Source organism: Aquarana catesbeiana, linkage group LG12 (assembly GCF_042186555.1).
Source record: "Aquarana catesbeiana isolate 2022-GZ linkage group LG12, ASM4218655v1, whole genome shotgun sequence".
In the NCBI taxonomy this organism is placed as follows: Eukaryota; Metazoa; Chordata; class Amphibia; order Anura; family Ranidae; genus Aquarana; species Aquarana catesbeiana.
In genome coordinates, this window is record NC_133335.1 from 200671406 (window position 1) to 200697647 (window position 26242).

General features: G+C 43.4%; 1 protein-coding gene across 13 annotated transcripts in view; it reads left to right on the forward strand.

Annotated features, from left to right (window-relative positions):
- The window catches only part of PTPRT (protein tyrosine phosphatase receptor type T), a 645628-nt gene that overhangs the window by 285201 nt on the left and 334185 nt on the right, over window positions 1-26242 (forward strand). For all 13 annotated transcript variants that reach the window (XM_073606476.1, XM_073606478.1, XM_073606484.1 and 10 more), the window contains exon 6: window positions 2543-2717. In XM_073606476.1, coding sequence (XP_073462577.1) covers window positions 2543-2717 — 175 coding nt within the window. The remainder of the gene's footprint in view (window positions 1-2542; window positions 2718-26242) is intronic.

Sequence of the window (26242 nt, forward strand, 5' to 3'; positions counted from 1 at the left end):
CACTGATACCCATACAAAACTGAGAACTTAGTCTTGGGTGGCATTTAAAGGGGTCCTCCGTAACATTTTCGCTGTTTTTACTGACTCACGAATGGGGCTGTTTTCAAACAGTCTTCAGCTTGTCATCTTCCAAGGGAGGGCAGCAAGCTGAGTAGAGTCTGAAACCTTAGCCGAAACTGGCATTGCTGAGAAGGGCTGGTTGTTGGGGTGAATGCTACTGGTTTTAGAGACTGAACTGAGACTCACAAAAAGAGACTGATAAGATAGAATGAGTCCAGAGATGGACAAGAAAAATGGTAAAGAGTCTGGGGAATAAAACATGTGGGTGGCTACGATAGGCATCGTAGACTGGGTCGCTCACCCTGCACATGGGATAGTTTTACTGGTGCCCATCAATGACCCGGGAAAAGGATGGTAGCCGCTCTCAGGGATAACTCAACCTTAAGGTGGACCACCAACTTAGAGATGGCTGTACACTTGAACGAATAAACTAGACTCCATGCGTGCACTTAGTTAACTCTTCCATACCTGTGCATAGGCTGGGGACCTCTGCGGCACTAATCTGCTCCCACTGCTATGGGAGCCGACCACTCATGGAGAGTGCTGACAACAACTCCTTCTACTAGAAGCTATCCCACATGTCACATGTACACGCTTACGACAGGCTGCTAGAGAAACCTTTATTACCCTTAATAACCACTTGTTTCTTCGCACTGTATTAACTCTTAATAAACAAATCCCTAACTCAGGCTTGTGGCTGCCCCAACATACCTGCACAGGCAAGAGTCCACAGTGGCAGATATCCAGAGCTGGTATTCCTACCCACCCTACATGGGGATGTGATAGGAGGCAGGCTTGCTCTCTGAGGTGGAACCACTCCCCCTTCTCTCTTCTCTGTAAGCAGCTGGAGATTACATGTTGGGTCTTGTCTGTGTCTTCCCTTCCCATACAGACTCTGTGAGACTGGGCAAAGCCCTCCCCCCTTTTATTATCAGCACAGGGAGAGAGGCAGGGCTCAGCAAATAGTGTGGCAAACAGGTTATCTGCTTCCCTCCCGCAACTATCTCACTAACCAGTGTTTTAACCTGCTTACAAACATATCAGGAGAGTCTTCAGGAGCTTCAAATGTATGGTCTTGAGGAAAGAAGGGAAAGGGGAGACATGGCTGAAACATTTATATACATTAAAGCGGGGGTCCACCTATCTATCGTTTTTTTTTTTTTGGAGTTCATTCACAAACTTTTCTTCTCATGATTATCTACTCACATGTTCTGTGTAATAAGTCCGCCTGTGTCCAATTTCGTTGTAAAGAATAACTTATAAAATTCACTGAAGGCGGTTTCCATCTTCATTGTGGGCATTTGAAGCCCACAAGCATGTATTTCCTGGATGCGGTGAATGCTGTGCTCCCAGCATTCACCGAGATGTTGTGATGACGCTGTGCACAATGCATGCTGGGAAGCCTGAGACTAGCTCCCAGGGGACTGTGGGAGGTCTGGGAGAGGCTAGAAACACGCCTACTCCCATGGGAGGAAAACCAGGAAGTGCTAAGAAGATTAGAAAAAAAAAGGTAATTACGGCGATTTAAATTTTTTTACACAGCATGTCAGCATCTAGGCAAGGAAGAGAATGCATAGAGATAATGTTCAAAATTTGGGTGGAACCCCGCTTTAAGAGTGTGTATAGGGTTCAGGAGGGCGGTATTTTCAATATGAAGCCAAGATCAAGAACATGGGGACATGACCTCAAAAAAGCAGGAGGGATATTCAAATCTAATCTTAGAAAAAAAAATATTTTACCGAATGAGCACTGATGCTTGGAATAGACTTCCAGCAAAGGTAGTGAGTCAGTCAACAGTAAGTGGATTCAAACATGCTTAGGGCAAAGCTAGACCTATATTTGAAAAAAAGTAAAAAAATATATACATACACACACATATATATGTAAAGAAATGGGGCAGCCTCAATGGACCACTTGCTCTTTTTTTTTGCTGTTACTCTTTTATGGTTTTCTGTCTATTCAGTTTTATGAGTATCTATGGTAGAACCACCACTCTCCAATTACTAGAGTTTCACTTTTTTCCTGGAGGAACAAAATGTACTGAGTGTCTTTTAGCCCTAATAACTATGCGTCTACCATGTGGAGCCGGCATTTCCATGTTCATAAGTGGCTTATAACCAGCATATTTAAATAACCAGAAGACAGACCAATAAATTTTCACTTTAGAATTCCCATGCAATATGCAAATACCATCTTTATGTCTAAACCTGACAGTTTTTTATTGCCTACTTTATGCGGAAGCATGTTCATACTTACAGATTGCTGGGAGATGAAAGGATTTATACTTCTGTGATGTGGAACTGGGGTAGGAACCCCCTGAACACCACTAGATAGATGAACTGGCCTGTTTAACCATTCCACATTTAAAGTCTAGTCATTTTGACATAAAGTTTATATAAAGCAGACATGATTAGCCCAGCAGTCCTTCCTGTCCCTCCGACAGCAGCGTGACTGATTGTTCGCCTTTATCTCTGTTCGGCAGCAGTGGAATGGCCGCGACACCGGTCTCATGGTAACGCGCGTGGTAAATCACAGAAGGTTCTCCGCTACCGTCAGTGTCGGGGATACGTCTCTGCGTAGCACCAGCAAGTATCGTTGTGTCCTGAGATCAGCTGGCGGATCTGGAGTGTCCAACTATGCAGAACTCAGCGTAAAAGGTAAGAGCGCATGAATGACTCTCAGGTGTCCTGTATTCAGAAAATGGACATTGTTTTAAATTTTAGTTAAAATTTAGAAGAAAACTTTCAAGCTGAGCTCAAGGTAAGCAGGTAAAACACAGATGGGTACACGTTGCAATGCTTTTTTCCCTGCCAAATGATTTGTATTTTTGTCCATCCAGTCCTGAGATTTACCCAGCTCTATCACACAGCACAACCCTACTTTGCAGGGGAGGGGACCTGGTCTTCTTCAACTACAATTTCTACAGATATTTGGGCCTGCAATAAGGAAAAAGACGCCTAGATGTAGGGTTGGCATGACAGGGTTAAAAGGGGGCCCAGGAGGAGTTTTAAGTAGGTTAAGAAGAAAAAGGGTCAGGGGTACTTACAGAATTGGTGGGTTGGAAGAAGCAGGTGGAGCTTCAGGAGATGATCAGTAGGGGGATCCTGATGCTTCACTTGGAAGAGGGACTGGGTTGGGTCAACTTACTACCCTCCTTCTCTTCTTTGGGTTCAGTAGTTAGGCATTTGGGCAGTTCCCTTGGTGCGATTTGCCATGGCAGCTGATAGGTAAAAGGTCCTTGTATGTGCTTTATCATAGAAAAAAAATGTCCACTGGTAGGGACCCGTCACGGCTCCCAGTAGTTTGGGTTGTATCTGCTAGTAGTGGTTGTCTCTGAGTCAGTGATTTGTGACCTGAGTCCTAATTTTTGGTAAAGCAAGTACTTGATGCCCACAGGGGACTTGAGGCTCCATTTTGTCATACTGACTGTTTTTGTATTTTATGTATATGTTATTTATTATTTAGACAACTTTGTTAATAAAAGGGCTGCTTTCACCATTAATCTCCAGTTTTGGGTCATGTGTGTCACATGGGTAAGGTATGAGGGGAGTGATGGTCAAGGAGTTGGAGGGACAAATCATCTTTCAAAACCCTAGTCATGTACAGTGATTGTCAAAGGCTAAAAACCAAATTCAGTTTTAACAGTTAGGCCTCATGCCCACGGGCGTTTTAACAGCCGCAGTTCGGAGCTTCTTTTATAGCTTAAAAATGCCTCTCCGCTCCAAAAAAACCCCAGGACCAGCGCATTCTGAGGTTCAAGCGCTAGAGCTGTAAAAATGGCAGACGCCGGTAAAAGCTGTTAAACGAGGCTTAACGCTGTATACACAGCGTTAAGCCTTGTCAGGCGTTCTCTGCCTCTATTCAAAATCAATGGTTCCCTATGGGATCCCATTGATTTGAATATAAGTCGCACCAGAAGTCGGATCATGATGATCCCCCCCAGAAAGATAACAGACCCTTTAGTCTGGTATGGATCTTAAAGGGAACCCCCCATGCACAAAAATCAGACCCTTATCTGAGCATGCAGCTCGGTAGGTCAGGAAAGGGGGAAACGAGCGAGTGCCCCCCACCCCTCTTGGACCATACCAGGCCACATGCCCTCAACATGGGGGGTGGGTGCTTTAGGGCAGGGGGGGCTAAGCCCCCCCCACTCCAAAGCAACTTGTCCCCATGTTGATAAGGACAAGGGTCTCTTCCTGACAACACTGGCCGTTGGTTGTCGGGGTCTGCGGGCGGGGGCTTATCAGAATATGGAAGCCCCCTTTAACAATCCAGATCTCAGCTTCCTACCCCCCTACATTGTACCCCTACCCATTCCACTAAAAAAAAGTGTCAAAAATAAACACAATACACAGGTTTTTAAAGTATTTTATTAAGGCAGCTCCGAGGTCTCTTCCGATTTCTTTTGCCCTCTGCGGCGATGTCTTCTCCCTCTTCTCGCGCCGTCTTCTCTCTCTCTTCCGGTCCTTCACCCTCTCTGGTTCTTCTCGCTCTGCTGTCTTCTCACTCCGCTGTCTTCTTGCTCATTTGCCGGGTCTTCTCAGCTGTTTTCTTGCTCTTTTGCCTGGTCTTCTCCCTCTGCTCTTGTTCCAATGTTGACTCAACGCGATCTCCCGGTTTAATGCTGGGTCCGCCGTGTGCAATGACTTATCATCCGGAGCCATCTGCCCCCTTGTGACGTCATTGCCTGGTGCATGATGGGGTGATGACGTCATAAGAGGGCGGGGACTTCGGATGACGTCAGCAGGTGGCCCCGCCCCATGCCAATATAAGTCATTGCACACGGCGAACCCAGCATTACATCGGGAGATTGCGTCGAGTCAACATCGGAAGAAGAGCAGAGGGAGAAGACCCGCCAAAAGAGCGAGAAGACAGCGGAGAAGACCCGGCAAAAGAGCGAGAAACCAGCGCAGAGAGAAGACAGCGCAGAGAGAAGACAGCGGATAGAGAAGAACCAGAGAGGGTGAAGGACCAGCAGAGGGAGAAGACGTTGCCAGAAGTGGGAGAAGACATCGCTGGAGAGGGAAGAAGAATTCAGAAGGGACACCGGAGCTGCCTTAATAAAAAGCTTAAAAAACGTGTGTATTGTGTTTATTTTTGACACTTATTTTAGGTAATTGGGTAGGGGTACAATGTACCCCATACTCATTCGCATAGGGTGGGGGGCCGGGATTTGGGGGCCCTCTTGTTAAAGGGGGCTTCCAGATTCTGATGAGCCTCCGCCCGCAGACCCCGACAACCAACGGCCAGGGTTGTCGGGAAGAGACCCTTATCATCATCAACATGGGGACAAGGTGCTTTGGGAAGGGGGGGCGCAGGGCCCCCCTGCTCCAAAGCCCCCACCCCTCCATGTTGAGGGCATGTGGTCTGGTATGGTCCAGCAGGGGGGTGCGCTCGCAGCCAGTCACGGCACGGAGCGGCTCGCGCATGCGCAGTGGGTGCCCGGCTGTGAAGCCACAGCCAGGCACCCACAGTTATAATGCCGGCCCCGCAGAGAGGAGAGGGAGACAAGCGGGGCTTAATTTCCCCGCATCTCTGGACCCTGGGACAGGTAAGTGTCCGATTATTAAAAGTCAGCAGCTGCAGTATCTGTAGCTGTTGACTTTTAATTTTTTTTTAAGCAGAACTCCGCTTTAAGAACTGAGTGCATTTTTGACAGATCATTAGTTATTTTCCGGTATTTACAGGGTCTTTAAAAGGATAAAATGCAGAGAAATGCACATGTATAGCAGAGATGTACTGCATATGTTTTTTGTCTACTTACCTAGGTTTAATATGTTGTTATATTAGATGACTGGTCCACTTTAAAGGGAAAATACATGTCCTGAATGAGCTAGAGGGTGTTTATCAATAGAAATATAAAATTGCAGAGATGTACTACATATGTTTTTGTATGCCTACCTTTTTTGTCTACCTACCTAGGTTTGATATGTTGTTGTCCACTTTAAATGAAAAATACATGTCATGAATGAGCTAGAGGATGTTTTTCAATATTAATGTAATGAACCAAAATTTAAAGTGGAAGTCAAGGCACCAGAAAAAGGGCATGGTTTAGTAGAGAGATTATTAATCAATAGATCTAAATCCACACTTTTAAAAACAAACCATAAAAGGACCTTAAAATTCTCTTCTATAATAAGGTCACATGATCCAGATGCCCTACTGCCTATTTCAACAGACAAAGCTTAGGGGAACGGGTTGTTGCAGTGGCTGAAGTCAGTAATGTTATTTATGTCACTGTGAAGAGTTATGCTCAATAAAATATTTAACGCCTAAGTCCACCACATCCCCAAATAGGTTCCCCCTTCTGGCAGCATGCCAGGGTTCATCTCCCCTGCAGCAGCTGCTAAATTTGAAATTAGAATGGCTGTGAGGGGCTCTGAGATCTGTGAGGGAATGAACTACATGTTCCATCTTCCACCATGGCAGATGGGCTTGTAGTTGTCAATAGAAAATAAATGTGGTGGTCACCTCACTCATAGTCTATTGAAACTTCCTCCAGCTCTCTAATGGAAGCCCATACCTTGGTACGGACAGAGAGCTGGAGGAAGAATCTTCAGGAGCCAGATATTGTTCCCACAATTCACAGATCAAGGTTTGAACACTTTGCAGGGTCATTTGCAAAAAACATTATAAATGCATATTTTTTTCTGCAAAAGTATGTGAATTTATTATTTTTTGGAAAAGTAGACTTATGCCCCGTACACACGGTCGGATTTTCCGATGGAAAATGTCCGATCGGAGCATGTTGTCGGAAATTCCGACCGTGTGTGGGCTCCATCGGACATTTTCCATCGGATTTTCTGACACACAAAGTTTGAGAGCAGGATATAAAATTTTCCGACAACAAAATCCTTGTCGGAAATTCCGATCGTGTGTACACAAATCTGACGGACAAAGTGCCACACATGCTCAGAATAAATTAAGAGACGAAAGCTATTGGCCACTGCCCCGTTTATAGTCCCGACGTACGTGTTTTACGTCACCGCGTTTAGAACGATCGGATTTTCCAACAACTTTGTGTGACCGTGTGTATGCAAGACAAGTTTGAGTCAACATGCGTCGGAAAAAATCCTAGGATTTTGTTGTCGGAATGTCTGAACAAAGTCCGACTGTGTGTACGGGGCATTACACTTTAATAGGCAGGGTAAAGGGAGGTGCTATTCTGTCAAACAGTCTCTATGAGACAGAAGGGGCCCCCTTTTATACAAAAATAATATAAAACAATAATGAAATAATAAAAAATATATAATTAAAAAAATGACTTTCTTTCATTAAATGTATCTTGGGAAGTAATATTTTGCTGGCCACCATCTGTAAAAGATTTTTCTCTGAACTGGTATATTGTATTATATTTAAAAACAAATTTTGGCAGCCCAAGCGAACCTCACATAGAGTGCTTAGATTGCGTGTGTGTTTGCACGCATGACCTAAGAATGACGTTGCGTCATGCATTTTAAAAATGGGTGACTGTCATTGACAAAGTAAACCAACGCTGTGTTTCAGGGGCCCCCCAAACCTAAAGTGTCCCAGGCCCCCCAAGGTCTAAATCTGGCCCTATCTATAAACAAGGGCAGATATGGAAAGGCGCTGATGTCAATGGAGGGTTCTGTCCCTTATAGCGCACACTCGGAACCATGGTTTCCCCATAATTGACGGAATTGCTGCCATTTTATTGTGGTGTTGCCCACTTCTACAACACATAGGAACTGTTACACTGACTGGGACTTAGTGCCTTTTATACAGTGCCTTGAAAAAGTATTCATACCCCTTAACATTTTCTACATTTTGTCATGTTGCAACCAAAAACGTAAATGTATTTTATTGGGATTTTATGTGATAAACCAACACAAAGTGGCACATAATTGTGACGTGGAAGGAAAATGATAAATGGTTTTCATAATTTTTTACAAATAAATATTCGAAAAGTGTGGCGTAAATTTGTTTTCAGCCCCTTTTACTCTGATAACCCTAACTAAAATCTAGTGGAACCAATTGCTTTCAGAGTAGTAAACTATATATCCTAAAATATAAACCTGCGCTGAATGGTGAAAAAACAGTGAAAAAGAAAACTAAAGCAGCTGCCACACACAAAGTGCTACTCACTAGAAATGTAAAATATGGAAATGTGGCGCTCACAAACAATAACAAACATGCAAGACTAAGTGCAAATAGGTGCAAATGCAAATAGACAAAGCAAAAATCCATATGAAGTGAAGTCCAAATGAAATGTTCTGAATGTTCTAATCCACAATAGAAACAAACTTTTGAAGTGCAGTAAACCACAGACGCTCCAGAACTTTTCAGGTGCAAATCAACACCCCCACATGTGTCCCCACTCACCAAATGATGATGGCCCCCAGCTTTGCAGTCTGGGGGTCACTTCAGGCTTAATTGATGGTATCCAGAGAAGTTCGAGGGTAGTGATGTGCACTTCAGATCAAAGGATTCTTATTGGAATTTCTCAGCAGAATCGCCAGGTACCAAAAGAAATAAAAAAAATTGAACTGATAGTGAAAGTACAGTTTAAAAGGAATTTATTCCACATACAGATGGGTACTTACAAAATAGCTGATAAAAACAGGCATGTAAAAAGGATTATAGATGTATCCGGACGCCGCTCACGGCGTGCGTTCCAGAGACCAGGAAGTGCGTTCCACGGAGCAGGAAATGAGGTCAGTGCCTCTGGAAATGCGTCAACATGTTTCGCCCACCCAACATGTTTTGCCCGCCCCTGTGGGTGGACGAAACATGTTGACGCATTTCCATTGTCTCTCTGTATGTGACTTAGCTGGGAGGCCCCGGTGTCCATTCGCTGCTTACCTAACCTTTACCAATTTATTCCTACACCGATCGCTCTCTGCGACCCTTTGATTATACTTTATCTACGTGAATACCATTCCTTTTTGACACATTAATTTGAACCTCTAGCTCCTGAAGAAGCGTTCCTTGTCAACGTGAAACATGTAGAGCAATGAGCAATTGGAGAATACACCATTCTGGGAATACCAGACCTGCAGTGCTCCCCCAATTTCAACCGTGTTAGGGGAAGTTAATCCTTTTTTCCTTTATTTGGATTATAACTGTATACGATTACTTGGGGATACATACCCAACTGCAGGATAGGATCCATAATGGTGTTAGGATATGCTATGTATGTCTAGATCCGATGTGTTTTTAATAATGTTTTGTCTATTCTTTTCGTGCCTTTTTGTATATGATAAATAAAATTCAACCCTCTTTTATATACGTTGTGTAGCTCACTACAGTTGTGCCTTTAAAGTCCCAAAAAGTTTTTAGTCTCTTGATATTTCCAACTGATTATCAGGGACGTTGGCACAAATGACTTTTAAGTACCTACAGAGTCACCCTGTATATTAGGTACTTCAATACTAGGACCCTCCCTTTTGTTATTTTGCAAAGAAGAATGGGCAAAAATTTCCCTCTCTAGATGTGCAAAGCTGGTAGAGAAAAAAGATTTGCGGCTGTAATTGCAGCCAAAGTATTGACTCTGGGGGTTGAATAGAAATGCACCCCACACTTTTTACATATTTATTTGTAAAAAAAAATTGAAAACCATTTATCATTTTCCTTTCACTTCACAATTAGGTGCCACTTTGTGTTGGTCTATCACAGAAAATCCCAATAAAATACATTTATGTTTTTGGTTGTAACATGACAAAATGTGAAAAATTTCAAGGGGTATGAATACTTTTTCAAGGCACTGTATATCAAGAATGCTGTGTGCAGATCTATAATATTGATGGTAAAGTACATTCTTTAGAGGTCAGGATTGCTGAAGATGAAAAAATAAAAATAATGCCCTCATTTCCACTTTAACTTTTTCAGTGACATCTTGAGAGCTAATAAAACTTTGAGTGTACTTGGGTCTTTGAAACGTTGTCAGCGAAACTGATCGGTCACCTGCTGTGGCCTGTCCAATCATGTTTGAAGACAGTCTTTAAAATGCAAAGCCTGCTTTTTGCACTTTCTTGACTGTCAACCTGGGTGAAATGTTTATAACAGCTAGCAAATTATGAGTATCTACTGAACTGTCGGGGTCCTTTGCATTGAACAGCCACAGTTCTGATGTTGGTTGGAAGGGGGTTTGTTGGAAATGTTGTGTTTCTGGACATCCCCTCTAATTAAATGTGTCTATTCTGACAAGCAACATGTAAAGAAGTTCATTATGCACAGTACTGTGATTTTCAAACTATAAATTGTGTGACTGCTTTTCTCCTAAATATTCTGTTTTTCAATTAGGTATTTGGGATGGTTGGCAAAAAAATATACGGTAATGCTTTTAACATATATATTTTCTTCTAGTGCTTACAGTTGGGTTACATTTCAAGAAGGATTAAGACAGAGAGTGATTTTCAAAGAACAGCCAATCAGAATTCAGTTTTAATGCATCTGACTGTGTGACGTTAAAATGATTGGTTGCTGTGAGACATTACCCATCCTAAATCTTTACACTTTTTCACTGGGCAAGGTCATAAGTATTAAGTTGTGGCGTTACAGAAATCACAATAGTATATGGATGGGGAACATTGATTTTAGCAACTAAGCAAGCTGGAAAGATTACAAACACTACAAAAGCCAATTAAAGGAAATCTGTACTGAACAATAACGTAGGCTACCACTTTCGACTTTAAAAAATGCTGGTTTTCCAGATGTCATGTTGATCCAGTGTCTAACAAGATATTATAAATAATAAATGTGTTCCACTATAAATAATGTGCTCCAATCTAATAATGCCACATAAATAATCATAACACATACACAAGTAATTCATAAGTTATCCAGTGACTTTAAACATATTTGAAATCAGTATGTCCATAATAATAATAGAAAGTACTAGGTACAAAAATCCCAAAGAAAAAGGAAGAGAAGAATTCCAGCAATCAGTGTAGGTGAATCATCTTAAACCAGCAAACACTCCTGTGCACCAAGATTCACGCTGCCTCTTACCAGATAGCTAGACCCCAATATTTAAGAGGTCTAATAGGGCTTTTTTAGGGAAACAACCCTAAATGGATGATAGTGGTGATTGCTCCTTAAAGTGGATGTAAACCCGAAATTTTTTTTTTTTTTTTATCATACTGTAGAGTATAATATTTGCTATCATTTTAGCCCAGTCTTGCCACACAGAGTTAATCCATCTCTGAGCAATCCTCTTTTATTGTTCAGTAGGACAATTCTTGACAAACTGACAAAAACTTTGTCAAATCCTCCCCCTTGCTGTGAGTGACAGGTGATTTACATCTTGTGCATTAGCCTAAAACACATGCATTATTTTTTAATTCCCTCCCCACTCCTTTCTTCAGCAGCTCTGCAAGGATTGGCTGTTCCACACCTCAGCATGATTTGTCATGCTGAAGTCATGTGATTACTTTCCTGTCTTCTCACTGGATGTTAGAGATCATAGCAGAAGTTCAGTGTAAGAAATACACAGAGAAAATGAATATTGACAAGGGGAGTGTAGAGGTGGGCGGGGAGTCTACTGACATCACGACTCCACCCACCGAGCTCCAGACAACAGACCCGCCCACAGAATCTGCAGTTTTTCAGGTCTAATAACAGACAGAGGGGAGACATTTGACAGGTAAAGATAAATGCAAGAAGCATGTATATCCTTATAGATAACCCCTATGGCAGTAGTTTAGAAAGGATGACATTGGGTTTACATCCACTTTAAGCTCGGCACTGCTTCCTCCCAGGCTCTCCTATTCAGATCTTACTACAAGGATTGCTTACAATAATGCTGCCTAATTATCAGAAGGAAAAAGGAATAGAGTTAATAGTGAACCACATTCTATTTCTTCTTTATTACATAAAACATACCATATTTACAATTACAAGATGAGAGACATTCAGAGATTAACATAGATGCCCACCAGCTCCTGTATGGGAGTGAGGACATCACCACTTGGCTCTTCCATTTTGTCTGAAAGGATGTATTCCAAGGGACTATGGAGTATTATTCCTTTACATTGGTGATCACTGAAGTGTTCCCTTACAGTTATGGCCACTGAAGTGCTCCCTTACATTATTGGTCAGTGGAGATTGCTCCCCTCAGGTTGATGGTCAGTGGGAGAAGGACCATCTTACATTGGTGGTCAATGAGAAAAGGACCACCTTACACTGGTGATCCGTAAGAAGAATGCGCCTCATTTTGTCAGTCAGTGGCAAAAATGCCCATTACTTTCGTGGTCAGTAGGAAGATTGCCTCTTTCTTTGGTGGTCAGTGGAGCAGGTTCTCCTGTGATTGGTTGCCAATGGGAGAAGAACCACATTACACTGGAGGCAAGGGGGAAAATTCTCCTTATATTAGTTATCAGTGAAAAGAATGCCCATTGCAAAGACCTAAAAGGTCATCGGTGTCAGTTGTTAGGTATTAAAGATTTAGAAAATGCCCATTGCTCAAGAAACCCTAGTAACTGCTGGGGGAACCCTAGGGTTCCACAGAACCTTTGTTGTGAAAATCTCTCAGTAAATCTCTAACAGGAACACAGCCAGAAGTAAAACATTTTTTTTTTTTTTTTTTTTTTTTTAAGTAGGAGAATGCTAGAACCTCTGTCAGATTTTTATTGTCAGTTTCCTTGTTGCAGATTTTCACTTACTTCCTGTCCGGGAAAAGGTTGTCCTAAGAACAGAACAGAAAGGTTAAATCTCGCTAACAGAGCCACAAATTAAATGCTGTCAGAGGTTCTAATCTTTTACAATTCTATTTGAAACTAAAATTTAAGAAAAAGTTTTGGGTATAGGTACACTTCAATATATATTAAACTACGTAGAACAGGGGCCTCAAACTGGTGGCCCTCCAGCTGTTGCGGAACTACAAATCCCATCATGCCTCTGCCTGAGGGAGTCATGCTTGTAACAGTTCAGCCTTGCTATGCCTCATGGGACTTGTAGCTTTGCAACAGCTGGAGGGCCGCCAGTTTGAGACCCCTGATGTAGAGCATACATTCAGTATCTGGAACAGATCCCTGGAGTCTGCACCTTTAAAGACAAACCAGCAATGACTCCCATATTAGGTTCACTTTAAAACAGACAGCCAGGCAGATATTACAGTGCATCAATTAATTTAGTTATATACTAAATAACAATGTGTTACATTTTTTTTTAATGCAGTGAGTATAAGTATATACTGTATAGGGCAGAGTGAGCAGAAGGATACGTTTATCAGTCTTCTGCTTCTCCTTCATTGTCCACTCAGGCTTGTGGAGACCAGTGGTGACCAAGCATCATCGCTTAAAGCTGAACTTTTTTTGCATGGTTGGTGGGCACTTGCCATCCATACATCAGGTTTTCATCAATCACCTTCTTATGTGTTTGTATGACTGTATTAGGATACTTGCTTGCAACTCTTTTGGAAGCAAAGAGGATAATGAACGGTTACATGATTTCTGTGGAATAGAGATTTTTGAGAACCAAGTCCCCTATCAAGGTTCACCAAAAGCAAAGGGGCAAGTGGACTATTACGGTACAATATAGAACATATAATTAGAGTATACAGACAATTGTAAAAATTTACAGAAAATGTTATTAATACAAGAAACAAAACAATAGAGTTAAAACAAGGGTGACTTGGTCAGGCATAGTACTTCTACTAGTTTCGCGGAATGAACTGCTTCATCAGGAAATACATCTGCAAGTAAATATATAATCAATGACAATATTCATATAAAAAAATACACAGTTCAATAAAGCGAACAAAAAGAAGGGTTTTTTTGACAATGAGCAGCTGCTTACCCAAGTCCCAGTGCGATTAGCACACAGGGCGTACCTGGAGAAGCCTCCCGTGGCGACTGGGGAGATTAACAAGACGGGGGGCTGGAGTCTGAGTGGAATAAGGTATAATTAATAATAAATTTTGGATGATGTTACACACTCCTATTAATTTTTATATTTTTGTTTATTTATAGAGGCTACTCTCTCTGTTTTAACCTGTCTACAGTAATCTGTATCTGTGTACATTTGTGGTATACAGAAGATGTATCCTTAGTCCTCTTCCTATAAAATATCTGTCATTCCTATTTCTTCTATCTATAGAGTCTCCTTTCTGACACCTGCCTTCTAAGCGTCGCCCAGCTCTCTCTTCCTCCCAACCCTACCCCGCCGCTCTCTCTGGGGCCCTCTTGTCTTTATTTTAGACAGTGTGTTAGTCCCAGCATGTATCCTAATTCTTCCATCCCTCCTGCTGTCTTCTCACTGCCATGTTGGATCTCTGGCAGCATGTTACTGCGTTATTATTATTGTCTTCATTTCTTCAAGCCCCCCGCTGTATTTTTAGATTTAATCTAACACCTCATTACCGGAGATGTCAGAAACAGAAAGTGGGTAGTAAGAACTGGTGTACAAATTTATTGGGGCTAATGAGAAAATATATGACGTTTTGATGTAGAATGAAAGCAGCAAACAGTTAAAGAGACCCTGACATTGTGTAAAAAAAATTAAAACAAAGATGCTAAATAGAAAAGAGGTCTTTTAATACTCATTTGTCCTGTTGTACAAACCGATGTTCTCCTGTGTGCTTAAGAAATATTGCTGCCTGAAGAATCTTCTAAATCAGATTCTGTGCTTCTTCCTGCCAAGCCCTACGTCAGTACAGGGCGCAGTAGTGACATAGGGGTCGGCAGAAGGAACCACAGAGCAGTGACAAACCAGGCAATTGACACACCTGGAAGTGTTGAATGTGTAGCGCCCTGCCTAAATTTAGCCTAAACTAACTTTTGGCTCCACTGTACCCATTGGAGTAGTGATCTGTGTTTTTTTGGTCTGGTCATTTTTTCCTAAGCTTGGTGGTTGATTACTCCTGCCTGCTTTTGGAATAAACTTCCAAAGAATAGAGTACACTGAAGTTATGAATATTTATCTGCTCACAGCCAATCCTAAGGTAGGGGTGCCCAGAAGGTGGCTGGAGAGGTGAGAAATGTTTGGAAGCCTGATCAGAGTGTCTTGTCCTGGGGTTGTTGCCCCTAGGATACAGCCTGTGTACTGGAGTTGCTGTGTGGGAGCTGGGCTGAGGGCCTGGATAGGAGATGCTAAAAGGATTTTTGCTGGAGGGCATCATCTTGGAGTCTGGTCAGGGGAAGTATCATCTCCCTCATTGAAGAGTGTCACATGAATGCTGGGTGGCAGACAGCTGTCCTAGGATATTGTGAGTAAGACAAAAATTTGGACTCTCGTGTGTGCATTTGCTAGAGGGGATTGAGTCCCAGAGGTTATTGGATGGACTGGGTCTGCTCTTACAGAGACTTAGATTTACTCGCTGTAACTAGCCCCTTGCTCGCTCGATTCCACTCTCCCGACACTCCTTTGCAGCTATTGAATCAGATTGCAACGTCTGATGGTTCGGTCATCCAATGCTCCGGGATTAGAACTTCAGCTATGTGCCGTTCTAACCCAGTTGTGTAGCTCAGAACAAACACCAGGCAGGCTGTATGTAAGTTCAAACAGGAATCTATCTTTATTGACAAAATACAGGCTTTTATACACTCAAAGTGGAGGTGCAGACCTCCTGCTCATATTACTCTAACAATACAGCTGTAACCTAATTAACCTAATTAACATGAGCTAATTAACTAATCCCTTTAGACAGCCTAGATGACTCAGACATGACCGTTAGGCCAGACTGGCCGTCTTGTAGTTCAGAAAATCCAATCAACATTATCACAATCAACATAGACTCTTCTTCACACAATAGCAGAGTTAATTAACACAAATAACAATGGGGATCTAATGACTCTTAGATCCCATAGTAGACTTATTTGCAATACACATTTTAGCAGACAATAGACAGACAGGTGTTGGAATTTACATCAGCATCTCCTAACAGTATCTGTCCCAGCATTATGAATCAGCCACTATTCCAATATGGCAAATCCAGGGTCCCGAGACATACAGCTCACAAAGAGCACCGTTCCCCCAAATACAAGGGCCCCCGATCGATCGGCAAGAGGCTAGCATACAGTCCCCTCCAAAAGTCTCTTTCCCGGCTAGGTCTGTCACACTCGCCATTACCTATTACCTCCAGTCAAAGCTGTTTCAAGTGGATTTTATAAGAAGTGGGTCCTCCTGTTGATATTATATATAAGCATAGTAAATAAATGTAGGGTGTTCTGAACATCTACTATTCCAATCATGCTGCATTCAGCTGGAATCTGTCCTTAGTTCCATTGGACAAAACAATATAAAGAAGGTTCAGCACTCACACTGGCGGAGTCTGCAAGCAGATCCGCCTGCTCAGCGGGAGATCTCTCTGCTGATCCCTACTAAGCAGATGGATGACAGGTCCGTGTCCACTCCTCAGGCACAGTCCGCTGTCCTGTATGGGCTGTCGGATGGAAATGGACCACCTGTCCGTTTCCATCCGACTGTCATCTGATCCGATCTGCCAGATGGATCGGATTGGACAGGATCGGATCGAATGTCGGCAGGTGTCAACGGACACATTTCAGTTAACGTCCGCCGCTCCATAGTGGGCAATAGGTGATCCATTTGGGTCCACCTAAACAACTGACAGGGCAGACCCAAATGGTCCTCCTGTGTAAAAGAGGACTAATCCATCAATAGTGGTAATGTTACAACAATTTCAAAATAGACAACAAAGGTAGCAACAGTTTTGGGTCTATTAGCTCATCCCTCCCTTAACTTGTTGTCTAATCTGAATCACTATCACTACGTAACTGGAACTGACATCCATCCCTCAAGATTAGCCTTTACCAGATTTCTCTCAGATTGGTTACCGTATCTATCGTAGAAAGCCTAGTAAATATATCTCATCATTAAAGTGAACTCATATCATACTAGAAATATTATCACAAAGTAAACTAAAAATATATTTAAAAAATATGTAAATGTACTTTTAGTTAGCCTATATTTAAGATAATTGTAAAGTGATTCAGGTTAGAAACATAGAAAACATTTTTTTATGTTTTTGTTATTTTGTTTTTTTTTTTCAGTTAACTTTTTTGTCCCAAGCATGTTTGAAGCCATTTACTGTTGACTGTTTACTACCTCTGCTAGAAATGTATTCCAAGCATCAACTCCCCTTTAGTAAAATAATATTTTCTAAAATTTGTTATGAACTTTCCTCCACTTAGTTTGAGGTCATGTCCCCGTGTCCTTGATTTTGGTTTCAAATTGAAAAAAACTGCCCTCCTGAACCTTTAACCCCCATGATGTATTTAAAAGTTTCAGTCATGTCTCCCCTTTCCCTTCTTTCCTCCAGACTGTACATATTAAATTCCTGAAGTCGCTCTTGATATGTTTTATCCCCCACACCTTTCACCATTTTCGTTTCCCATCTTTCTCTAAGTGAGGTCTCCAGAACTGGACACAGTATTTTAAATGGGGCCTCACTAAAGATCTATATAGAGGAATCAGGGCCTCCTTTCTCCTGCTGGAGATGCCTCTAGTGATGCATCCTAGAATTTTATGCGCCTTACCCACTGCCTGGTCATACTGTTTGCTCATTTTGCAATCATCTGAAATAAGTACTCCCAAACTTTTTCCTCTGTAGTGCTTGCCAACACTGTACCCCCACTGTTGTACTCTCTCAAGAGATTCTTTTTTCCTAGGTGCATTATTTTACATTTAGAAACATTGAACTGCAGTTTCCACTGCTTTGACCAATCTTCCAGCAATGCCAAATTATGTTCCATATTTCAGACACCTCCAGGGATATCATCCCTATGAACCTTTAGTTATATCACCATCATAGAGATTAAATAGAAAATGACCTAGTACAGAGCCTTGTGGTACCCCACTAGTGACTGGTCTCTGTTCTGAGTGAACCCCATTTACAACCACACTCTGGTATCTATCCTTTAGCCAACTGCATATCCACTGAACCACCAAAGGGTTAAGCCCTAGCTTGTTCAACTTTTGTATTAGATCATTATGTGGAACTGTATCTCATGCCTTGTCCACAGCACCACCCTAGTCCAAAACATTGGTAATATAGTCGAAAAAAATCAATCAGATTAGTCTGACATGATCTGCCCTCAGTAAAGCCATGCTGCTTTGGGTCCAGCAAGTTATTTTTAAGTGATCAATGACCCTTCTTTTCAGGAGTGATTCCAGTCCAACAAGTTTGAGGAAGGAACTAGAAAAAAAATGATCCACTCATGATCTACTCAAGGCTACAGTCCCCACACTTATATTAGGAGTAGGTTCCTTGTAGCCATCGCCCACTAAAATAGACGCTACATCAACTCCAGAAACAGTAAGGGAACTACTCACCGTGTTAATCGCCTCAAATACATTTTTTTCAATCGTCTAACAGTACAGACCAGTCCATCCATGATACAAACACTCCAATGTATTTCACTCAACAAGGAACTTAATCATACGATTAAAGTGATTGTAAAGTGTATTTTTTTTCCTAAAAAATAATAAACATGTTATACTTACCTGCTCTTTTGCAGTGGATTTGCACAGAGCAGCCCGGATCATTCTCTTCTTGGGTCCCTCTTCTGTGGTCCTGACCTCTCCCTCCTGTTCAGTGCCCCCACAGCATACAGCTTTGCTATGGGGGCACCTGAGCTCCGTGTGTCCATTCAGACGTGGAGCCACAACCCGGCCCCACCCCCTCTCTCCCCTGATTGGCTAGCTGAATTTGACTGACAGCAGCGGGAGCCAATGGCGCCGCTGCTGTGTCTCAGCCAATCAGAAAGGAGAATCTGGGACGACTGAGACACTCTTGGACATCGCTGGTCAAAGAGGGACCTCAGGTAAGTGTTAGGGGGGCTAAGGGGGGCTGAGGGGGGCTGCTGCACACAGAAGGCTTTTTATCTTAATGAATGGAATGCATTAAAGGGGTTGTAAACCTTTGTGTTTTTTCACCTCAATGCATCATATGCATTAAGGTGAAAAAACACCTGTCAGTGACCAGCCCCCCCATTTTACTTACCTGAACCCTCAAACTTGACCTGGCGGGGACACGCTGTCTCTCTGCCCGGGGTTCTTGGTTCTTGATTAGATAGATTGATAGCAGCGCAGCCATTGGCTCCCGCTGCTGTCAATCAAATCCAATGAGGTGAGCGCCGACGGGTGGGGCCAAGTCCTGCATTCGGCCTCTATGGATGCCGAACGCTGGACTCGGGAGCGCGCTCGCAAGGTAACCCTCTTGGGGAAGTGCATCTCCAAGGGGGTTATCAGATGTTGGGAGGAGCTGCGAGAGCCGCCGAGGGACCCTAGAAGAGCAGGTTCGGGGCCACTCTGGCCCAGGGGCGGATCCTCCTTTAAGGTCCCTGATGACTCCTAGCACCTCCTCCTCAGTGAAGGGTGCTTCAAGAATGTATTTATGTTCGGGGGATAAGGAAGGGATGGGCAGATTATCCAGAAACCGATTAATGGAGTGGTTATTATTTGAGGCATGGGGCCTATACAGTTTGGCATAGAAATCCTGGAATGCCTCTAAAATTTTTGAGGTATTGGCTGTAGAACCTTCTCCGGGAATTCTAATCTTTGGCATTACATGAAGCTGTATTCAGGGTGACAATCTGGACACTAGCATGGTACCTATCTTGTCTTTCTGTGTATAAAATTTGTTTTTATTCCAGCAAAAGTATTTTTCTGCTTGTGCCGTGAGTGCAAAGTTAAGTTCTAGCCGGGCTTTATCAAGTTGGGCTGTTGTAGTGGCTGAGAGTTTCTTTTTGTGTTGGACTCGAAGCGATGCATAGTGTTTTTCTAATCTCTGGATTTCGGCTGTCCTTTCCCATTTAATTTGAGTGGTCAGTCGAATGATTTCCCGTTGATGAAGGCCTTGTGGGATGCCCACAAGGTTTCCGCCGAGGTTCCATAAATATTGTTGAATTTAATATGTTCCTGTAATGATTTATCGATCATGGTGACTCTGATTGGATCAGAGAAGAGGGACTCATTCAGTCTCTAGTGCCTTTGTCCAGACTCTGGGGAGAGAAGGCAAATAGTCATTATTACTAAGGAGTGGGCAGACAGGACCGTGTCTCTAATATTGGAGTTTAAGACAAGTGGGATAGTGTGTGTGGGAATCAGAATATGGACATTGGAGTCACCTCCCAGGATGACTGTGCCCTCCAACATGTGGTTAAGGGTGTCAAAGAGACGTGTAAAGAATGCCCCTTATCCCTTGTTAGGAGGGGTGTACATTTGACCTTCAATCGTTCCCTTAAAGCGGAGTTCCAGTCCCCCAAGTAAAATTTTTTTTAAATGCCGCTGTCATTTGTTAAACTTTATCTGGCACATTTATCCAGTGCCTATAGTGTATTCCGGTTAATTTCAGTTTAAAATAAAGAGACTACCTTGATCTCGGAAGCTGGCAGGGACCATGTCCACTGTGGGCATCTGAAGCCCTCTGGTATCTATTTCCGGGACTAGGTGCAGCTGGATTCCCAGCATGCACCTCCTGATCTCGCGCCTCCCGATCTCGCGCATGTCACCGCGCGGCGCTCCATCCTCCTGACACGTTGCCGTAGCAACAGTTAGGAAATAAGGCGTGATTTCGGCAATAGGCGATTCGCAAGAACTTCTGGGATACATGACAAAGCTATCCCAGGAACCCTTGCGAATCGCCTAGTGACGTAATTGCCTAGGCGATTAGAGGCGGAAGTCGTGGAGAACAATTAATAATAAGGCATTTACAAGCATAAAAAAAAAAAAAATGGCCATTGTGAAAAGTATAAGCTGTGGGCATGCAGCACAGACAAAGTTTGGAAAATGGGTGGAACTCCGCTTTAACTAAAATGAACCCATCCTCTGGGTCTCTAGTGTCTGAGAGCCAGTTGAGCTTGCAAGATTTTGAAAAGATGATGGCTACCCCTCTGGTTTTGTTTTCTGCATTAGCTAGGAAAAAATTAGGGAATAGGGAATGTAGGAACGTAGGACTGTACCGAACCGGAAAATGAATTTCCTGAAGCATAACTACATCCAGGTTCATAAATTTATAGGAATGAAAAACTTTCCTGCGTTTGAGGGGAGAGTTTATGCCCTGAACGTTGTGGGAGGCAACCCTTAGAGTGTTCTGTGTGGAGTTAGCTATGAAACCAGAAATGAGGGGAGCAGATGAATCCATTGTCACTTACATTAGGGAGTCTTTTCCAGTGTAGGCATGTGAAAGGAAGTTTCTGTTGGAGCATTCAAAGTCTAGCACATATAGCAGGCCAAGTGCAGGAGACAATATAATTAGGAGATGCATGATAGACAAGAGAGAGAGAGAGGAAGAAGGATAGTAGGAGGGGGTGGTTTCTCCCTAGGCAGGTATCTGGTCCCAGGGGGGAGAAAGGATCCCTGGGAGCAATCTTACATGAAAAAAAAAGGTTATCCAAACTAAATAGGCTCGGATATCTTATCCCCCGTAGACCAGAAGGAATACAAAGCATAGGAGGAGGCACATGGGAACCACTCCAGACCAGGGCACCTTTTAGAAAAATAACATTATAGCTGTGTCATAAAAAACAAAAAAAAAACAAAGACTGTATCAAAAACAGCAACTATTCAGAAAAATAACAGTAATAGGGTATAAATTGATAATTCTATAAATATATAGAAAGAAAAAAAAAGGGGGGCAGTGAAAAATGTGGGCTGGGTAAATCAAGAAGTGGAACAAATAAGTCCATAGTGCGAACACCATTAGCCAGTTCTGCAAGGTGGTCCTTTCTTCCAAATAACGAGTGGGACATGAAGATTCCTGCAGGAAGCACAAGACAAACTGACCAGCATATTTAAAACTCATAGGAACATAGAAGGAACAAAGGGGAGATGACCCCCATCAGAGAGATCAACCAAGCCTAAATGGCGAGTGATCTAACATTAGGTTAGATAGGCGAGAAGATCCGGATCTTTAAGGGAGAAAATTGTTCAGGGGGGCCATTGTTCATAGATCTTCGTGCCTTCGTCTTGTTCCAGAGGGGGCCCAATGGACTTGGTGGTCTCTTGGTGGATCCTGAAGTGGAGGAGAATGTTTCCATATTCGATTCTTGGAAGATTATTTTCAGGATCAGTAGGAGTTTTTCTCCTGTAGGGAAGTTGGAGAAGGCCTGATTTTAGCCTTTGTAGGAGAAGTTCGCAAAAGGGAAAGACCATTTGTATTTGATGTCCTTCTGGGCTAGAGCAGACAGTAATGGTTTCAGGGTTCGCCTGTGTTGGATGGTGGAAGGTGATAGATCCGTGAAAATCTGCACTGGGTGGCCTTAGCATGTCACCTGGGGCATGGCGCGGGCTTGCTTCATGACCGCCTCTTTTACTGCATAATAGTGGGGTTTGGCTATGATATCCCTGGGGGAGCCATCCTTCCTGGGGGTCCAAGCGCTCTATGGGCTCTGTCCAGCTCCAGGCGATGTTGCGGGGTGTTCGGCATCAGGGTTTTTATTAGATCTTGTGTTGCCGCCGTGTCATCCGTGATTGTCTCTGGTAGGCCCCGATCCTGAAATTTTACCTTCTGGATCTGTTTTCTAGGTCATCTATGCGCGATAAGGCAGTGTCCAGTTGTTCATGGAGGGCTTGGATCAGGTCAGAGTTTTGGTTAGATACCGCCACGGTGTGATCCAGTTTGTTTTCAATTGCTTTCACCCGGGAGCCTATGTTTTGTAGATCCGATTTTATGTCCTCTGTGATTTGGCAGCTGTGTAGTCACCAATCCTCTTTCCAGGAGGGCTGATAATTTGTGGTACAGATCAGCTGCATTAAAGCTATGATCCTGGGCTGGAAGGCCTGGGGTGGGAAAGTCAGTGAAGTAAGGTTCAGTAGGCCCCGCAGGGGAGAAAGCATGGTCACTGAGCGAACGGCCAGTGAGGGATTCTGTAGAAGTGGGTGAGGGTGTCAGGGCCTGCTGGCTGCCCCCATGGATGACTGGGGTGTAGTTCAAAGTGGCTGGGGCAAGAACTTGCCTGTGTTCTGGGGCTCCTTCAATGCTGGGAGCATGAGACTGTTTTGCTGCAGCGGGCGAGGCGGCCATCCTGGCACACCCAGCCCGGTTGGAGGCTTCAAATTGCGGCCCCAGATCTTGCCTGATGGCCGGTTTAAACATCCATGAGTGTTCTCCGACGTTTTGGGGGAAAAATCCCCTCGCTGTGCGCAGTCCTGGGTGGTGCTGGAGGGCGCAGAAGGCGCCGTTGGTCTGGGGAGGTGTGGAGCTCTGGGCTCAGGCTCATCTTGGATCTCTCACACATGTGCTCCTCCAACTGCAAGGTTTTTATATTGATTTTGTAATAAAATACAAGTTTTATATATTTTGACTACAGTTTATGCCTTGAAAGCCCCAATCACAATTGTTTTCACCTGTTTTGCATTATTCACTCTAACTTTACACCTGTTTGATAAACTACAAATTACAGTTATCATCGGTCTGATCATTTGACCAACTACCCATCATGTTGCACTGATAAGCTGAAATAAATTACATTTTGATTTGGATACGCTTTAATGTAGTCTTTCAACAATTCTTTTTATTTCAAGAGAATCATAGAGGAATAAGTCAATTTACAAAGCTCTTGGTCTCATCTGGGCTCCATTGACAGCCTCCGTAGTATTGTCAAGTTCCGGGAAGGTTCTCCCATGTGCAGAGCTTTGCCCTGCAGACTAACCTTAGTAAAGAGTCGGAATCTGTATTCTTCTTAGTTCTGAGACCCTGAGGTGGGGACACTGCTGGAAAAACAGATGCATCACTCTTCAATAACAAGACAGTTAGCATGTCAGAGAAAATGTCTTCCTTTCAGATGCATTGAAGCAACAATAACAGTGTAATTATATGAGTGTCAGTACACTGCCCCCTCTTCATTTTTATTATCACATTTTACCTACGGTGGTGGGCTTTAGTTATTTTATGTTTTTTGTTCATGACTGTGTCTTTTTAAAAACAATCAACGGCGGCAGTTTCCATATTTCCATCTTTGCAGGTGCTTCTGTGGTGCCCTGAAAGTTACTAGGCATCAGATGTAAAAGTGTGATTAAGAAGGCCGGGGGTGGTTGGGCCATAACATCTGTCAGGACACGCTTGGTGAACTAGAGATACTTTCCAAGTAGTCAGGATTATGTGGGACTGGTGAAACATGTCAGTCTGCCTCTTCTTATGAGTTGAGAAGAACCTATTGCAGAAGTCTGTATTTTGCAGCCAGCAATATCGGGACAGGTTCGCCCAGTGCAAGGATGCAAAATTGCGCCTCCTCCTAATACTTACCATAGAATGGCTGTACCACCTTGTGTCCATTCTTTGCCCCCTTGCTTTGACTGTCCATGGTTGGCATGGAGTATACAGTGCCCGTGCATGGCCAATAGCTTGCTTTCTTGTGGTTACAAGGTAGCTGCACAATGCATGGTTTGATTTTTTTGTCAGCCGTGGGTGAATGGGGTGGAGAGTGGGCATGTTGGAGCACAGCATGACGGCAGTAGTTGTCACAGCAGACATGAAGCTGCAATCTGCTGGCACCGATTTAGAGCTTGCATGCATTGAAGGGGCGCCCTGCCCTACTGCTGTGCCCTGGGCTTCTGTTCATCCTGTCCACCCTTTGTACCGGACCTGGTAGTCAGTTCAGTAGGACTGCCAATTATATTGGATTACCACATGGACTTTGTGCTCTTTAGAGCCATGCTGTAAACTCAGGCTGTGTCAAAGGGATGTATCTGCTGCCACCTGCATTGTTATTGGAAAAAAAAACATGTGCCAGTGGAAGGAATGGCAGACCAAAAGACAAAAGAGTCCAAACTTATTTATTGTTTGAACTAAACAGCCAACATGTTTTGGGGATCAGAAAAAAAACTCCTCTTCATTAGGGCTTCAGCTAAAATAAGAACCTTGAATAGACTCAAAATAGGGATTCCTTTGTAAATCTACGTAGGGACGCTATTTGCTGGATTAGGAGAGTTACTGGCCAGCAGTATCTACGTGAGCAATCATTATAAGCCTGCACTGTTATGGAAGCCTTTATTCAAATTAGGTAAAGAGGTAATTGGTAAAATTACTACAACCTTAAAGCCCAAATTATCCTTCAATTTGTATCAGCTATATACATTCCCGGAGCAAAAAACAAAAGTGGTTCAATGTCTTACAGCTGGTTTACTTTCTAAAGCAACCACAGCCTGTAGAAAAGCTTGTTCCCTGCCAGTAGCTACAGAGTGGGATACTTGCCTGTCTGTGCAGAAGCAGTGATCTCATTGCAGAGGTCCAACACACCACTACTGAGTCAGACCTATAGCTGTGCAATCAGCAAAGCTTATGCTTCCTTTTGATTGGAGAACTCTAAGGCCTCTTTAACACTAGTGGACTGATAGGGTCCGCCTGTCAGTTTTTCAGGCGGATCTGATCGAACCCTCCAGTCTCCTCTATGGAGAGGAGATGTGTCCGTTGACACCCACCGACATCCGATTAGATCCTATCCGCTAAAAACACACGGATGGGGATCCATTCCCCATCCATCTTGTGGATCGGACGGCAGTCGGGTGTACACAGACAGGTGGTCTGTTTACTTCCAAGGCCCATAGAAGAGGGTATGTCTGTGTATGCTCTGCATAAGCGCAGCGGACACAGACCAGCCATCTGCCTGCTCAGTGGGGATCAACTAACAGATTCTTCGCTGAACAGGTGGACTCCAACAGAACCTGCCCTGTGTGGAAGGGGCCTAAATCAAAATCATCAGGGGGGCATGTCAGACCTCTGCAAATAGAACATTGCTTCCACAAAGAGAGCAAGGATCCCAATCTGCAGCATGCTGGCACAGGCTTTTCTACTCCAGCTTTGGCATGACAAACTGTAAAGCCCTGTACACGCGACCAGTTTTGCCGTCAGAATAAACTCTGAAGATTTCTCCGGCGGAACTCCGACGGCATTCCGCTCAAGCGGTCTTGCCTACACATGGTCACACCAAAGTCCGACCGTCCAGAACGCGGTGACGTACAACATGTACGACGGGACTAGAAAAAGTAAGTGCAATAGCCAGTAGCCAATAGCTTCCGTCTCGTACTTGCTTCAGAGCATGCGTCGTTTTTGGTAAGTCGGAACAGCATACAGACGAGCAGGTTTCCTGATAGAAATTGGTTCCATCTGAAATATTTAGAACATGTTCCATTTCTAGGTCCATCAGATTTTTCAAGAAAAAAAGTCCGATGAGGCCTACACACGATCGGAATAGACGATAAAAAGCTTCCGTCTGACTTTTTCTGTCCGACATTCCGCTCTTGTGTACGCAGCATAAGACTT